At 33.8% G+C, this 17,651-nt stretch overlaps 2 protein-coding genes across 2 annotated transcripts; one reads left to right on the plus strand and one right to left on the minus strand.

The window, feature by feature from the left end:
• Nucleotides 1-3,257: 3,257 nt before the first annotated feature.
• On the minus strand, nt 3,258-9,389 carry LOC128187292 (dynein regulatory complex subunit 2-like). Its single transcript, XM_052857621.1, has 10 exons — nt 9,306-9,389; nt 6,953-7,126; nt 6,514-6,766; nt 6,150-6,373; nt 5,572-5,769; nt 5,351-5,428; nt 5,113-5,253; nt 4,835-4,987; nt 4,470-4,687; nt 3,258-4,210 (listed from the first exon to the last, which is right to left on the minus strand). Exons 2-10 carry the CDS (start codon nt 7,094-7,096, stop codon nt 4,114-4,116), a joined length of 1,506 nt encoding a protein of 501 aa, XP_052713581.1. The 5' UTR covers nt 7,097-7,126; nt 9,306-9,389; the 3' UTR covers nt 3,258-4,113.
• A 109-nt stretch (nt 9,390-9,498) lies between these two features.
• Nucleotides 9,499-16,977, plus strand: LOC128187291 (dynein regulatory complex subunit 2-like). Its single transcript, XM_052857620.1, has 10 exons — nt 9,499-9,631; nt 10,205-10,374; nt 10,629-10,881; nt 11,352-11,575; nt 11,755-11,952; nt 12,040-12,117; nt 12,334-12,474; nt 14,189-14,341; nt 15,197-15,414; nt 16,714-16,977. Exons 2-10 carry the CDS (start codon nt 10,207-10,209, stop codon nt 16,808-16,810), a joined length of 1,530 nt encoding a protein of 509 aa, XP_052713580.1. The 5' UTR covers nt 9,499-9,631; nt 10,205-10,206; the 3' UTR covers nt 16,811-16,977.
• The last annotated feature ends 674 nt before the right edge of the window (nt 16,978-17,651 follow it).

Genomic DNA, 17,651 nt, shown 5'->3' on the forward strand with positions numbered 1-17,651 from the left:
TTGGATAGCTGTTCCTTTTCAACGAAGTAATTGACAATGATGATATTTAGATAATATGGAAAAAAGAAATTAAAGAGATTCATTCTAATCTGTATAAATCAGTTGAGAGAGAGAGAATAAAAATAAATACCCTAATTCTAATAATTATGTATAATGTATTTATTTTTATTACGAGAGAAATAAATAACGCGAGGTGTCTTTGTTCTTTCGAGATAGGAAGACACAGAGAGGGACATCAAAACAGATATCGAAGGAAAGGGGTGCACTTATAAAATGAACTCGTTCTTTGGTAGCTCGTATGGAAAACAGGCACCGCAGAAATAACACAGTTTATGCATGTTTTTCATTTAGATCCATACCTTTATGAACCACCATAGAAATCATTTGATTTGTTTAACATATTCATTACAACGATGAAAACGACGTGTTAGTTAAAACATCTCAACCGGGTGACCGATTTCGTCAGGTTGTGTAATCTGTGTTCATTTTCGTAGGTCATGTGCTTTCGTAGCCTCCGTATTGTTGAAAAAAATTAAATAGATGTATTCAGCTAACGCTTACCAATGTTTCAACTGTGTTAAAAATGAAATCTTCAATCATAGATGCAGGATCGATTGATTGGCCTTCGATCAATTGAATCTCTTCCATCAAAGCCGTTAGGTTTCGATTGATTTGCTTTTCTAAACGTAAAAGTCCTTCCCCATATGCATTTAATTTTTGATGAACGAGTTTCTTTCTTTTGTTCCATGTTGGATCCAACGATGAAAACGCCAGGTCACTGTTCAAATAAAAGTACTTTGCAAAGAACATTTCCGGACGGGCTGCAAAGATGGAGGCATTAGGTTCCTCTAGGAAAGCTTCGCGAAGAACGTCCGACGAATTTATGACTACAAACTTTTTGCTGAAAATTGAAAACTGAAAAATGTCTCCATACTAATAATTTTATGTGTAGTGATTTCAAGTTTAAGTCCGATACATTCCCAATCAATGGTTTACCTATGGGACCAGGAATTTGTCTACTTCTTTTCCTGAACAAAATGAAGGCACCAATCAATACACAAAGAACTATAAAGAGTAAAACAGCCATCTTGAAACTCTATACACTGCCTACTTTTTATCTGAACTTTTGGGTTACTATGGTGGCCCATATTGGTGCACTATGAATAACAAGCGCGTTTTATTACAAAATAACTTGTGTTATTTATCGAATAAAAGAAGGGCTGGACTTTTTCGTCATATTTCGTTGTGTTTAACATTTCAAAAGTTATTGAGGATGAATCTAAAATAAATGTTAATTAAAGTGATACCTATTCAATAACATTATTCTAACAATCCAAAGGAGGAAGTCATGAATTTGTTGAAGAACAACAATAAACCTTACTGAATTCCTGGGATTACTTAACGTTCGGTTTATTTTCTCTTTAAGAAAGCTTTATTTCCAGATTTACATATCTAACGTTTCATGGATAATAAATAAGGAAACTCTAAATTAGTAAACAGCAAGGATATATTTAAACAAACAGTATGAAATTAAATAAATAACTTTTGAAAAAAAAAAATTCATAACCAAATCTGCTCTTTACACAAGTCAGCATTTGTATTGTATATTCATATAAATGCCAATAATATCAGTTCATTTTCCCACAAAACGAGAAATAATCATTCTTCGTTTAATATCCACTTCTTATTTATTGGTATTATTTATGTAATACATTTAACAATGAAATTCTTTCTTTGTTGATTCATACGGGGTATGATTAAAGGTGGCAAAATTGCAGAAAAATTAACAGGTTTTGCAATTTTTTCTGCAATGATCGACACCTTCATAACCCGGATGAATATCATCAAAGAAAGAATTTTATTGTTTATATTTAAATCTTTTTTAAACAAACTAATAAATTGATTGTAAAAAGTAATTTTAATTCACTAAATTACTGTTATGTACATCGGTACAGCTTAAGGAAAAAGTTAAATCGTCTCCAATGGAAATTTGAGTCTTCCATTGTAATGATTTTTTCGTGCAGTTCGTAATTTTTCTTAGGTCACTGTAGGTTTCGACCAATCGTTAAACGGGGCGTGTAGATTTCAGTCTGGCTGCTTCTTATATGAATTAGCTATAAGTTTATAAGAGGGAATCATACTCGGTATATCTTAATGATATATAAATAGTGCCTGATTGGGAGGGTAACAGTTGAAATTGACATCCCTCTTCGCGCTTCGCGTCGGTTGACAGTGCTTTTCTCGGGAGTGTCAATTTCAGCTGTTTTATGCTATCTCTTATACAATGCTTAGAAATTGTCCTGAACGTATAAAAATGTTTTCAATTTGTGAACTGATCTTAGTTATTTGTCAAAACACTTTCACCCAATGAAAATGTCAATTTTCTTTTCAACGTACTAATCACTGTCTGTTTTCATTTATTAGGAGGATGTTCGATCAAAAATTCTGGTCAAAGTTTATCGATAAAAATGAAATCAAACTTAGGGAGACCTCATTATTTTTGTTTTTTGTGAAATAAATATGAAATTCTTATTAATAAACTTCAACCCCAAGTATTATATCTTTAGATCTACATGTAATGGTATGTGCTTAAAATTACGTTTGAATTCTGTGACACCAGCTGGTGTTGTGGTTCTGCATACCCATTTCGATCCGCGAAAAGCAAGCATCCGTAACAGGAATAATTCTTTGTTAAGACGATTAAGGAATGACAAGTTAAGGAGGGATCATTGCAATCTAATACGATGGCAGTGTTGGACTTTCTTGAAAACTTAGGTGGTATGGGACATTTGTAGATATTTACGTGGAAAAAAAGTACATTTTAATCAAAATGCTTTTATTGTTTCAGAATTTTCAAATTTTACAATATTTGACATAAAAGAGAATTGTCAAAAATTTTTGGAAAGGTAAAAATCATAAAAGCCCTAGTGGGATTCCAACTCCCGACTTACAGATTTGTAGTTTACGCTCTGACCCATTGTGCTATGCTGTTAGGTATCAATTTTGTGAAAGAAAAAATTATAAAATTATACACGTACTTGATTTCATTATCTCGATAGGAAGTACGTCACAATATGAAGGTGTCCCATACCACCTTAAAGGGATCAAACCATATAAAGATTGAATATCTCTTCAAATGAATAAATGTGTTCACAGTTGTATTATAATTTCTTTTGCATTTAGTAGAGTGGAAAGAAATGGCGTTAGTATCATATCACAACAAACTTTAAGTTGCAAAAACACAATAGACCCACAAATTCTTTTCCCTTCTTTAATAGGATATGGTATCATTATTAGTAGTGTAGTATTACATGTAAAGTATAAAACCACGTCAACACAGACACAACAACAATAAATAAAACAGGTAAATAAACAAGCCAGGTACAAGAGCCAGCCCCGTGTAGGGTCGATAGCGGCAAGAGAGTATTCACACAGTGGCGATCAGTCCAAAACATGGCAAGATTTATACAAGCGGTAAAAACAACTCCGCACAGAGCATGCAGCAAACAAACCAGAATAAGCATTATACATGTAAATCTTTAGTGAATAACGCAAAGTTTTGTAAAAATCATAAACTGCTTGTCAAAACCTTAAGCTCTTTTTGGAGCAAATTAGGTCCTATAATTCTGAATAAATTCTACAGTAAACACAATAGATGAAATAAAATCCATTATGTGGAATATGATTGCTTTGTTTGGCACAGTGCAATGTAAAATACTGTATATATCAAATATTGTTTAGGAATACTGATTTCACATACTGTTATAAAACAGTGGCAAGAACATTATGCAGACTTGGTGTAAATTGACCTACTACAGTATAGTTCTAACTATATACATTACAGGTGAACACAATATTACATTAAGTGTTTGATTGTTATCCTAATACTTGGCATTCATTGACAACTGAGATTTTATTTCCTGTATTTATCACTGTATAAATACATAACAATCATTATGTTTATCACTGTATACATAGTATGTATTGATCAATTTAACACTTCAAAGGCTCCTGATACACAACCAAAAAATATATAGATAGCAGTTAACAATACAGAGTTTAACCAGGAATGGCCCACAAGTTTACTAGACATTGATACAAAACAGAATCAAGTCATGACGGCAGTATATTCTTGACTGCATGGGAAGCCTCTATTACCGTCTGAGCGACTGGGCGCCGAATTCTGGGGTCAGTTACTGGGACATTCAATCTGAAAGTAAAAGAAAACAATCTCCATGTATGTATACATGCGTTTATCAATTTGATAGTAAAATGATAAAATCATAGATAAGTATATATAGATATGCACTAAATCAAATCTTCTCTATTGTATGAAAAGGTAAATTTTTGCTTAATATCATTCTTAATATATTACATGTAGATTAACAATATGGCCTGAGCCCATTGTATAACTGAGAAATAGTAGAGACATGTTCTGGTAACCCTCTGTGATGAATCCCTCTACTCACTTGACATTGGTCTTGTTGTTGACGATGAAGAGCGGGTTGACCTGTGAGAGGATCTCGTCGTTGACCGAGATTCCGTCGAGATACTGCTTGAGCAGCGTCCGGAGCTGCTGGTTCTCTACCATCATTCCCTGCTTCTCTTTCTCCAGGGCCAACTTGTCCAGACTGACCTTGTTAAATCTCTTCCAGAAGTTCTCCAGGGTACTGTACTCATGCATCACCTGCCATACAAGTTTTTCAGCTTTTTAGAATTATGTTGCCTAGTCATAACTGAAGTACTCAGAAAGGAATATTTTTTGTGAAATGAAAATACATGTATTATTATTGTGAGTTAAATCACAAAACCATGAATAAGATGTATTTCTTACAGTCACCAGAGCCTCATTTGGAGCCTCTAACACAGCAGCATTCACATCGTTCTGCTCCTCTTGAGTCAAAGAAGAGGCATAGAAGGGTAACACTTTCTCTTCCTCTGTCTCAAACTTACGACAAATCTCACCCAGTTTCATTATGCATTGTAGCTACAACAACAAAACATTCTATTTAATGATTTTTAATATGGTTAACTGGGTAATTATACCTTTTATCACCGTGAAGATGTTTTCTGTGTACATAATGTTTAATAAGGTCTGATAGAAATGCTTACCTTTTCAATGTTCCTCTTGAGCTCTTTGATTGCTGAATTACTCTCCAGTGTGAGTTTTGTGAGTTTGTCTCTCTCTCCATCTCGAAGCTTGTTCATCTGGGATTTTAAATGCTGGAAATGTGCCAACATTTTCTCTCTCTCCTAAAACAGGTTAATATATACATTTAATACGGAAGTTGACAGAAAAATTAAATCCCAAATAAAATGCATGTATTTACACCAAGGCTGAGACACTTGCCTCCTTCAGCTGTCGATTTCTTTCTTCACATTCTTTGGCATTGGATGCCATTTTTGATTTCAATTGAGCAATTTGTTCCTGAAGAAAGAAATTTCAATACATGTACTATGACAAATAAGAAGGAAGAAATGTTGATACATTACTAAAATTTTCTTAAAAACAAAAATATGTTATTCCAATGAATAAATGCATCCATCTCAAAACACAAACAGTCAACCTACTGATATGCGAGTGAGTTTGCGCATCTGAGCATCAATTTCCTGGGCAGAGTCGTCGTCCTTAGATTTGAGTTCCTCGAACGCGAGTTTGCGGTCCTGGTTGTTTTCCTGGTACATCTTGAGCGCGTTGCTGAACTCCTTCCAGTAAAACTCGAGCTTATCCTGCAGAGTGTGGTGGAGGCCATGCTTCTCCTCCATGTGCTGAAACATACATTCAAAATTCATGAGTTCATCTTAACCTAGTTCTATTTATACACTATGATTTAATGTCTTATTGAGTAGAATATTATTAATAAGTCAGTTAAAATCAAAAAAATCTACAGAACTACAGAAAAATGGAGATTTGCAAGAGAAAAGTAGCCAATACCAACTTCCAACTCCCACACCAGGATTTAACTCATTTAATAAAATAATCTCAATCAAATGAACATGGGAACTCATTCTTTACTTTTGTTTAAGATCTAATAAATGAGAATTCTTCTTTTCCTCCATATGCATCATGATAATATAATTGATTTAAAATGGCTGGTTTGGGTTTTCTTTGTGCACTGTTTACCACAGCAGAGTAATATACAACATACTTTATTTCTAATTTCATCAGTCATGCTCTGGAATTCTGACTTGGCCTCATTCTCCTTGTCCTGGAAGTTCTGTTCCATGGCAAACAAGATGTCTGCGATGTCGTTCATCTCGATGTTGTGCTGGTCGATCATGATGGCGCGCTCCGTGTCAAACTCCTCATGGATCACCTCCAGCTCCTCCTCATACTCCTGTTGGAGGCTCTGGATCCTCAGCTTCTGCTGGTCTACAATCAAGGTCAGTCAAAGGTGGTATCATACAGCACATTATGTGTCACTTCTACTACAGGGAGATCAGAAATCAGAGAGAGAGAGAGAGACAGAGACAGAGAGACAGACAGACAGAGACAGACAAAGGTGTACAAACCTATAAGACCATCCACATTCTGTAAATGAGCCCTCAGTGCCATTGAGTATTGTTCATCAGCCTCCTGGAGATCCTTTGCCAATGATTTAATGGTGGCATCCTTCCTGTCTACGATCCTCTCAAATGTCTGACTCAGAATTTCCAGGTCCTTCTTCAGTTCCTTGGATTTGTTCTCTCTCATGATGTTTCTCCATTGGTGGTTTAGTTTGTTGATGTTAAACTTTGTCGCTCTTTCTTCTTTTGCTAATTTATCCTATTTTGTAAAGAAATATGTTATAGAATTAACATATATTGGTACATGAATATACTGTAAGAATCCCTGGCCAGTGAACCAAAACTTGTGAACATGCAGATAACATCACATTCTGTTAAAAAATATTGTGCATTCAAACTTGAAAGAACTATTATTGCTTATTGGTAAATGCCTAGATTTTCACACCTTTAAAAACTGTGTCAGCATATCCTCCTTTTTCTTTTTCAGTTCCTCCTCGGCGAGGTTCTTCTGTTCCTCGTATGCCAATCTCTCCTCCTCTGTCATCTTGGAAAGTTTGCCAGACTTCTTCCCCTTCTTTTTTGGTCCCATATTTATTGGATTTTATGGTAGACCTATTTTCTGAAATAAAAGTGACAATAAAAATCATGCACTAATATTTCCAAATAAAGGTAAGGTTTGCCGTTACATGGAGATAACTCACAGATTTTCATTATGACGCAACACCCTCTACCTTTTATTTCAGCTCTGACATCAAAATTTATATAACATCATAACTGATTTAATTTTTTTTTATATAGCGTGATTTTGACGTTTCATTGAAAAAATAACAGGACATAAGCATTTTATCAATTTTCACAAAAACAAAGTCTGCATCATATGGTTTTGAATAGTGTTTTAGAAACATCAGATTACATGTATACTAAGATAAGTTTTTCTACATACTAGTAGTCCAAAATCAAAAGTTTGGTTGCATTTTATTCTATTTTTAAAAAGTTCATTAGAAATTTTTAAAAATGAATCATGACATGAATTGTGGCATTATTTTCGAACATATTAAGAATAAATAACCCCCAAATTAGTGACAAAATGTACCGGTATATATTTTCACAAAATTATTTACAATTCTTCAACATGAAAATTTGAAATCATGAATTTTGACCTTTTTTTAGTTCTAATACAGGTGAGGTCCAGCAAAATCATTTGAATTTCATGAAAAGAAGACTTTAGTATAGTGAACAAAATGGTAAGTATTAACTTTGGTACAATTCCTAAAAATGTAAGCCTCCATAAAGGAATAACAATGTTTATCATTATTTCTGCAGTATAAAATTTCAAACAAATAAAAAATTGTCTGTTGTTATTTTATTACATCTGATAATGGTAAATAAATCTAGAAGGTATATATGTATGAATGTTATCAATTAAATTGGAGTAGAAACTAGTTCAACGCAGGTCATAAAACTAATGAGAAAGCAATTTACTCCAATTAATAGTACTCTATTAGAATTGGTAAAGCAATTCAGTCCACATGTATGGCCTATAAGATCTATAGACAATTAAGATAAGGCGCAAAAGGAGGCATAAAACTTTTTTCGAGGATCCTTATAAACATGCATGCACTGTAAAAAAATATAGTACGTCCAAAGTTATTGTTTCTGTCACTATTTGACATTAGAGAGGTTGAGATTTCAAACGTGTACGGGTGTGTGTACGTGAATTAGGGGAATCACCTAAATTCTTCGCATATTACGTCATCAGTTTTTGTGACGACATGGTTTCTACACATTCTCTAAACTTGTAAGTACAAACGTGTAGCTTTCTACAACAAATAAAATCGTATTGATGAGTGAATGTATTTTTGTAATACATTATATAGATTTTTAAACTTCATTTGCATGAAAATTGATAAGAAATTTACCATTTATTTGGAATTAACTAAATAAATTCATGTCACAAAACTGCGTCGATGTACATACACGTTTATATCCTACAAGTTAAAAAATCTCAACTGATAAATTACAAAAACGTGTACGTGCACTTTTAACACACGTACACATTTTAAATCTCAACCTCTCTAGAATTTAATGAACTTAAATATCATAGTCCTGTCAATTAAGTACATTTTAAATTGATGAAAGGGAAAAATCCAAGATTTCTTTATTTACACATAATCTGATTTTAGTGGGAGAAACCCAATAACTTATTGAGATTTACATTAATAATGTTGACACCTTTTCTCTATTTGGATCTAGAGGGACATCTTGCACAATCTTTTATTAATGCAGGATTATATTTTATGTCGTTTGCAATGCAAAATCCCCAAATACTTTTTTAACTTTAGCCATGTATTGAAACCTGACAATATAGACGATGCATTTCAAAGAAGAAATTTTTGGATTTTTTTTTTTAACAAACATCGTTTGAACCCTGAGGTAAAAATTTAATGGCCTGCATAAACAAACGCCTGACATGACCGTATCTATCATAGAGTTTTGTAGGATATACACATCGCAAGGTTGCTGAAGCCTTCAAATCCATTTAACTGTATCTATTTCTTTAAGATATCGTATGTATTAAGATCGGAATATGAAGATCACAGAAAACCCATCAAAATAGTCCAAATTTCCTCTACACATGATATGCAATAACTTTCATACGGGAATTTGCAGTCAACTACAATGATGCTATGCTAAATCATATCATAAATATATATCACATAGTTTGTGGTTTGTTATCAGCAATTGGATCAATACCTTATCAGGTAAGAGAAATGATAAAATCGTGATTACAATACTACCTCAATAAGATCCCGTTTGAGTAAACACCATGGATACAATATACAAGATCGCTAAAACGTTTGATAAAATGTTAAAGTTTAAAATGAACATTAAAAACAAAACTTTTCCGGATTACATTCCTTTCATAAAAAAGGCATTTGAGATTTTGTTTCGAATGACTGGGAAGTATTTATTTCATAATTTTAGCCATATTGTGACCAAGGATTTACAAAACATCAATATCATATTCAGATTGTCAATTTTACACTTTATTTTTCTTGAGGACGTTCAAGCGTCTTAACGGTTCAGACTTTTTGTTACTAAGCGTAACAAACCAAAAATACAGGTAATTTAGTTTTACATATTAAGGTAATTTACGAATTCTGTTACAAAAATGAGATCATTAAAAAGATTTGATTAAGTTTAAAGATGTATGTTGACAAGACATCACTAAATCCCCCCGATGTTCTTTGTGATATGCTTTCGAAAAGCTACAAAGGGCACCTGCTCTATACTCATTAGTAAACACTCTATCAGATAATCAGAATTTGAACCCTTCATAAGCTTGAACGTACAATGAATGTTGTTTATTGTTTCATTTTCTGCAATGGTTGGGTAACAATAACCCGGATTTTTCTACATATTTGGTACTATACATTTGTCCTACATGCAGTGTAAAATCGATGTACTTTTTACATGTTTGAAAGCAATACTTAAATTTACATATAATAAGAAGACTTTACTCATCTCAGTATTTTTTAATTATATCACACACTTGAAGAGAAATATTTTTTAAAATTGCATGTGACTTATAGCAAACTTAAAAGCTAATTGTCAATTATGTACATGTTAGCACTGTGTTTATCAACAGTGAAATTAATTCTTTATTAAAATTATAGATATCATATTTTTTACACAGACATGGCGAAGGGTGGTAAGAAGAGTGGGAAGAAGAAGGGGGGTAAGAAGAAGTCGAGCAAGTTAGCCAATATGACGGAGGAAGAGAGAATCGCTTATGAAGAACAGAAAGCCTTGGCAGAGGAGGAACTGAGGAAAAAGAAGGAGAACATGCTCACCCAGTTCTTAAAGGTGAAAACTACTAAGTTACAACATACTAAATAATGTATCAAATATGGAAAAATATTTTTATTTGATGCAGTGGATGTGTTATACTGATATTAAACGAGTTAAGAAATAACCTGCTTAAAAGTTATAAGCAGGAGAGCATTATCTTATTCATCTATTGATAAAAATCATTGACTGAAAGCAAGAAGTGTATAAATGTACATCAATTAATGCATGATACTTATGTGCATGTGCAATATATTACCGGTATATTACAGGATAAACTGACAAAAGAAGAGAGATCAACAAAGTTTAACATCAACAAACTAAATCACCAATGGAGAAACATAATGAGAGAGAACAAATCCAAGGAACTGAAGAAAGATCTGGAAATTCTGAGTCAAACGTTTGAGAGGATTGTTGACAGGAAGGATGCCACCATTAAGGCTCTTGCAAAGGATCTCCAGGAGGCTGATGAACAATACTCAATGGCACTGAGGGCACATTTACAGAGTACAGACAATCTCATAGGTGTGTTCCTTGTAATGTCAACACAACATTCTACACACTTTAAGTTATTGCCATCCCATTTGTTGAGAGCATCATATACAAGCATTTGTACCTTACATGAATTCAAACTGAAATTTACTTGAAAAAAGAACTCATTTGAATTTCATGTGAGTAAATCTCATGTAATATTTACATTAAGGAAAGTTCATGTTAAGAGCTTATACGGTAATTTAATTTTGTGATATGTCTTACTTAAAAAAGTTTCATGTGGAATTGTCACAAGTAAAATTCTTGTGAAAATTTCATGATATTCTCATGTATGCCCTATCTAAATGAGGGACAATTGGATGTATTCAAATTAAAGGTAAATTTGAATAATGGTAGACTTCATATTGGAATAGTTATTTTTTATACTGTTAAAAAATTTTCCCCTGAAGTAAAGTGGTATAGATTTTCAATGCTGATGTAATTTGGGTTAAATCAATATCCAGATCAACACAAGAGCCGGATCGAGTTCCTCAGGAGGCAGTACGATGATGAGCTGGCTGTGATCACGGAGGAGTTTGATACGGAGCGAGCTATCATGTTGGACCAGCACAGCCGGGAAACGAACGAGATATCCGACATCCTCTTTGCCATGGACCAGAACTTTCAGGAGCGAGAGAGGGAGGCAAAGTCTGACTTTCAGAGTTTGGTGGATGAGATTCGGAATAAAGTAATCATTTCTTCTTCTTTTAAAGATATTCAGTTTGAATCATTTAATGGAATAAAGATTGGTTTTTATTGAAGGGTTTTTCTAGAGTAACTGTTTTAATTTGTATTACAAATGTATTTCCCTACTATCATTGTTTTTTATAAAAGTTTTACTAATAAAACGTTTGATTTACTCTGTAGGATATGGAGGAAATGCATGGTTTGCGACATCAGCTGACAGAAAAATTCAACTTCTACTGGAATGCATTTGAGCAAGCTCGTAAAAACTACCAAGAGAATAATGCAGAGAGGAAAGCTGCCTTTGAAGAATTGAAGGACAAGGATGATAAGTCAGCACAAGAAATTGACTTTCAAATGAGAAAGCTACAGAGGATTTCTGTAAGAATCATGATGTCTGTGACTCTACCTCAACCCTGGCTTAATTATTTTGATTTACCTGTCCACAATATGTAATTATTTTTGCAGGAAAATATTGCACAACTTAAATCCAAAATGGCATCAAATGCGAAGGAGAATGAACAAAGGAACAGATCCATAAAAGAGGTCAGATGTAGTGTCTTATTTTTCTACTTTGATTACTAATTTACCTCTTTGTATATCAGTGTATAGTACATGTACTTCAAAGTTTTAGCTCAAAAAATGACTATTTATATATCTACTATATTAGAAAAACTTAATATTGTAAGAATAAGCATTTTTTGTTAAATTGGCAAGTGGCTTAATTTGTTTAGTAATTCATTACTGAGTTCTTTTTTGTAGGAAAGGGAGAGAATGCTGGCCCACCTCCAGGATTTAAAGGCAGAGATGAACAAACTAAGAGACGGAGAGCGAGCAAAGCTTACCAAGATGACCGTTGAAAGCAACACTGCCATCAAAACTATGAAAGCCAAAGTGGAAAAAGTATGTTTGGTCAAGATTAATGTAGAAAGTAACCAAAAATTTGTCATTTCATCATTTTTTATATTAGCAGAAATTGTTTTTATATCCTTTTTTTGTTTTTATATCTGCTTTTTGCTTTGATTTAGTTATTAAGGTAAACCTTAAATTGCAATGTAAGTTACGGATGTAGTAAGCATTCAATATTTCACGTTATGATCTATACACGGATCATTATGGCAATTGTTACAATATTGCCACATTTCCACACTAAATGTAATACATGTTAGGACACACAGTTCTACATCATCTGGCTAAATTTCATACAATTTATTTCCAGATCACTTAATGGCTGAATGTAATACAACAATATTTCCAGCACTAAGATATTAAATAATACACAATTTTAATATCACACTGATTAATGTAATGGAACATACATGTATTACAACATGACATATAAAGTACCCAGTATACTAGTAAATAGTCAATTAGGTCTCTAATATACAATGTATATATACATGTACTAACTTTTTCCATTGTTTTCAGTATTTGAGATAAGTTTCACTTAATATTACAAAAGTAGTTGAAACAACTTTTCATTAAAGAACAGTCACTGTGGAATATTTCATGTTAAAAAAATCCATATTCAATCTGTATTTCAATCTATTCACTGCAGAATTATAAATTCTCTCCAACATTGTCTTTGATACATGTGCATGTTATTTCCATAATGATAGTGCTAAATGTAATGTGAAATATTTTGATTTTATTGAAATGATGTACAGTATCTATACATATTTGATATTTTTACATTTCTACACATATATCACACCAGATAAACAAATATGTGGTAATCCCTACACATAACTTCATTATTTTGAGCATTTTTTTGTATCTTCACATTGCACCATTTTTTGCAATATGTCCACATTCAGTATAATTTGTATTGTATCCACATTACTTCAGTAATTTTAACATCTACCACTACACTTTGTTTTACCGGGTACACAGTATATTGTAATACATGTATATGCATTTTCGTGTAAATTGAGTAATTTATATGAAGTTACAAATCCATGCATGTCCAAGCCTTTACATGTACACGGCACACTTTTATGATTGTAAATGTTCAGCTGTCCTATACAGTAAAGAACCTTGTTTTTGTGAAGGTTGACTCCAACATGTCCTTCCAGTAAGTATGAACGAATGCCTCAAAATGTTTGACTCATTTGCTTGTGCTCACAAGTTTGAATTGTTTTTGTTAAAAATGGTTGTTTCTGATTGGTGCCAGTTGCTGGCTTTACATGATGATACTTTTGATGATATATCAGGTGATTAACCAACTTATACCGACTGTTTTGTGTTGGTTATATTCTGTTTGTTTTGTTTGTTGGGGTTTTGTACAGCAGGAAGACTAATAGCATTGCACCTCTCACTCACCTGTAATTATACATTGTGTACAGAATATATACTGATGTCAAAAGTGCAGCTGGGAGCTTTAGTGTTTCATGATATGCAGAAGCTTTTTCAATTCAATTGCAATTCAAATTGATGCAAAGTGCCAATTCTTTTAAATATTACTATACCTTCAATTTCTTTTCCCATAAATTAAAGATAAATGTTGATATGCTTTTATTAAAAAACAATTGTAGAGTTCTGATATTTCAGGTTCCAGTAATAGAATAATAGCATTACCGGTAATGGGAAAATTGTTAATTAACTGTTCCTAATTAAGGTGAAGAATGTAATAACAATGGCGGAAATGTGTCGACGGCTGGAGACGGAGGAGGAGAAAGTTCTGCCGTTTTACGCCTCCTCCCTCACAGAGGAAGAACAACAGGATGTGGAGGCAGCCATACAGGAACAGCCGTACGAAAAACTCTCACTGGTAGGTACTACGAAAAACTCTCACTGATAGGTACTTGTACTTTAGTCTACTCTAGCCAATGTTTTAACCTTTGTTTTCCAATCAAAACAATCCCATGAGAAAGGGTAGTAAATTAAGAACTGAAGAACTTTCTTATGTTGACGCATAAGCACTTAAGGCTTTGAAGTACTGGTGTGTTGCGATAATATAAAATATACCTTCATTGTAGGCTATGGACATTTATGTTGTAAAACATCAGCATTATTGGACTAATGTATCATTGTAGAGCCTATAAGGACTGTTTTGTTCTGATGCATCATTGTTGTAGACCTAGTAGGACTGTTATGGTCCTGATGCATCATTGTTGTAGGCCTAGTAGGACTGTTGTGGTCCTGATGCATCATTGTTGTAGGCCTAGTAGGACTGTTGTGGTCCTGATGCATCATTGTTGCAGGCCTAGTAGGACTGTTGTGGTCCTGATGCATCATTATTGTAGGCCTAGTAGGACTGTTGTGGTCCTGATGCATTATTATTGTAGGCCTAGTAGGACTTGTTATTAGTTAACTTACATGATCAGTAGTTGACGTGTATCTATCATATAAGGTCAAGCACAATATATGTAATGATTTTACCGATTATATCTTCCCAGTTGCCATTGTAGAAATTAAATAGCAACAGAACATTGAACAAGTGAAATAGGGTGCTGCAAAGATTTTTAAAGATTATTTAAATGGTGAAAATGATAATTTTGAAAAATTGGTTTAGATGTAGGACCACCTTTACATGATCTCATGATTGTAGATATATGAGAGATGTCTGAGATTAAATCAATGAATGGTACTTCTCATCAAATCAGAACTTTGTCCTAACTTTCAGATAATGCATGAGTTTACTTCCCTTGAGAACTTCTGGAAGCGCTTTAACAAGGTCACTTTGGACAAGTTGGCACTGGACAAGGAGAAGCAGACACTGGTCCAGGAGAACACACAGCTCCGCAGTCTGCTCAAACAGTACCTGGACGGAATCTCAGTCAACGACGAGATCCTGAGTCAGGTCAACCCCCTCCTGGTAGTCAACAACAGGACTAATGTCAAGTAAGCGCTGTAGTTGCAGTTAACTAATTTAATGTCAAGTTAGCCCTGTAGTTGCAGTAAGCTAGTTTAATGTCAAGTAAGCGCTGTAGTTGCAGTAAGCTAGTTTAATGTCAAGTAAGAGCTGTAGTTGCAGTAAACTAAGTTAATGTCTAGTAAGCACTGTTGTTGCAGTAAACTAGGTTATTGTCAAGTAAGCCCTGTTGTTGCAGTAAGCTAGTTTGATGTCAAGTAAGCACTGTGGTTGCAGTAAACTAGGTTATTGTCAAGTAAGCCCTGTTGTTGCAGTAAGCTAGTTTGATGTCAAGTAAGCACTGTTGTTGCAGTAAACTAGGTTATTGTCAAGTAAGCCCTGTTGTTGCAGTAAGCTAGTTTGATGTCAAGTAAGCACTGTTGTTGCAGTAAACTAGGTTATTGTCAAGTAAGCCCTGTTGTTGCAGTAAGCTAGTTTGATGTCAAGTAAGCACTTTGGTTGCAGTAAGCAAAGTTAATGTCAAGTAAGTTGTGTAGTTGCAGTAAACTAAGTTAATGTCAAGTAATTCAGTTGTGTAGTTGCAGTAAACTAGGTTATTGTCAAGTAAGCCCTGTTGTTGCAGTAAGCTAGTTTAATGTCATGTAAGCCCTGTAGTTGCAGTAAGCTAGTTTAATGTCATGTAAGCCCTGTAGTTGCAGAAAACTAGGTTAATGTCAAGTTGTGTAGTTACAGTAAACAAGGTTAATGTAAAGTAAGCCTTGTAGTTGCAGAAAGCTAGTTTAATGTCATGTAAGCCCTGTTGTTGCAGTAAGCTAGTTTAATGTCATGTAAGCTCTGTAGTTGCAGAAAACTAGGTTAATGTCAAGTTGTGTAGTTACAGTAAACAAGGTTAATGTAAAGTATGCCCTGTTGTTGCAGAAAGCTAGTTTAATGTCATGTAAGCTCTGTAGTTGCTGTAAGCAAAGTTATTGTCAAGTAAGTTTTGTCTTAATGTCTTACAATAAGGTTAATGTCAAGTAATTATAAGTGGTGTAGTTACAATAAGTCAAGTGATGGAAACTAGGGACAGATAATAGTAGAATATTTGACCAGAGTGGTGTAGTTACAATAAGTCAAGTGATGGAAACTAGGGACAGATAATAGTAGAATATTTGACCAGAATACAGAAACTAGGGACAGATAATAGTAGAATATTTGACCAGAAAGTCCTAATATTTCCATTTATCGCACCTCTAAGCTGCGCAACTAAATGCGCAGATCAAATTATAGGACCGTCATCCTACATTTAATTGAAAAAAATTGGGTTAATGTTGTAGTTTTTGTTTCAGCTTGAATGTTCCTGTCAGCGACCCACGTGTCAGACGACCGGTCCCTCAGACGGTAGTGGAGGCGGCCACTCATTCCCGCCAACTCAAACTCACATGATGTCATCATCTGTAGATGACGTGTGGTTACACGTGATGGCTAATTTACAGTAGACTGGAATACAGTTGAATGAAGTTTCTGTCTACGCAAGACTATTGACAATATTTAACTTTAAAATTTGCATTTGTTTTACATAAAATCTAGTAAAATAAACTTTTTAAAATCAATGTATTTCTTTCTTTTAGAACTAAAAATCAAGTCTTGGCTTCGTTACTCTAAATTGTAAGGAGGTCATTAATGTGTCAATTAATCCTATTTATTGTTTTCTATTTGCACGCCCATGAGATGACCTGCGTAAGGTGACCTTTCTAGGGTTATCATGGCGACTATCGGATCACATTTATTCATTAATTTTATGTTATTCAAGAGATTTTAAATCAATACATTAAAGCCATTACCAAAACTAGATTAAACAAGAGGCCTGTTGGTCACATCGCTCACCAGAATATGAATTTTCAAGTGTACTATATGGCCTTAGTCTCCTAAACATTTCATGATTTCCAAATATGATTACATTCTGATTCAGAGAAATGGGGATCATAACTCAATTTTGTTTACATTCAAATAAGAAAGCAATCCTTGAATATCATCAATGCAAGCTTCTGACCCCCCCCCCCCTTTCCAAACCAGAAAAATTTCCTTGGGTCCTATTATTCATTAAGTGAAAAAACTTGAATCTATACTTTTGAATCATGCAATTTTGTCCTTGGGAGATTTTTTTTCAAATTCATCTATGCCTTAAAAACTTATCTCCTTTCAAATGAAGAAGGCATGACTCTTTGTTGGACCAAACTAAACTTTAAGATTTATCAAATTCAGCATATGCAATATTTGACGGAAA

Source organism: Crassostrea angulata, chromosome 6 (genome assembly GCF_025612915.1).
Source record: "Crassostrea angulata isolate pt1a10 chromosome 6, ASM2561291v2, whole genome shotgun sequence".
NCBI classification, from domain to species: domain Eukaryota; kingdom Metazoa; phylum Mollusca; class Bivalvia; order Ostreida; family Ostreidae; genus Magallana; species Magallana angulata.

What these genes read in the sequence shown, in the direction of transcription:
- LOC128187291 (XM_052857620.1), top strand. Translation starts at nt 10,207, where the DNA reads ATGGCGAAGGGTGGTAAGAAGAGTGGGAAGAAGAAGGGGGGTAAGAAG. An exon ending in GAAAGCTACAGAGGATTTCT is followed by an intron (nt 11,953 to 12,039) that starts GTAAGAATCATG and finishes TTATTTTTGCAG; the next exon opens with GAAAATATTGCACAACTTAA. An exon ending in AACAACAGGACTAATGTCAA is followed by an intron (nt 15,415 to 16,713) that starts GTAAGCGCTGTA and finishes TTTTTGTTTCAG; the next exon opens with CTTGAATGTTCCTGTCAGCG.
- LOC128187292 (XM_052857621.1), bottom strand. Translation starts at nt 7,096, where the DNA reads ATGGGACCAAAAAAGAAGGGGAAGAAGTCTGGCAAACTTTCCAAGATG. An exon ending in GAATGTGGATGGTCTTATAG is followed by an intron (nt 6,374 to 6,513) that starts GTTTGTACACCT and finishes CCTTGATTGTAG; the next exon opens with ACCAGCAGAAGCTGAGGATC. An exon ending in GCAAACTCACTCGCATATCA is followed by an intron (nt 5,429 to 5,571) that starts GTAGGTTGACTG and finishes TTCTTTCTTCAG; the next exon opens with GAACAAATTGCTCAATTGAA.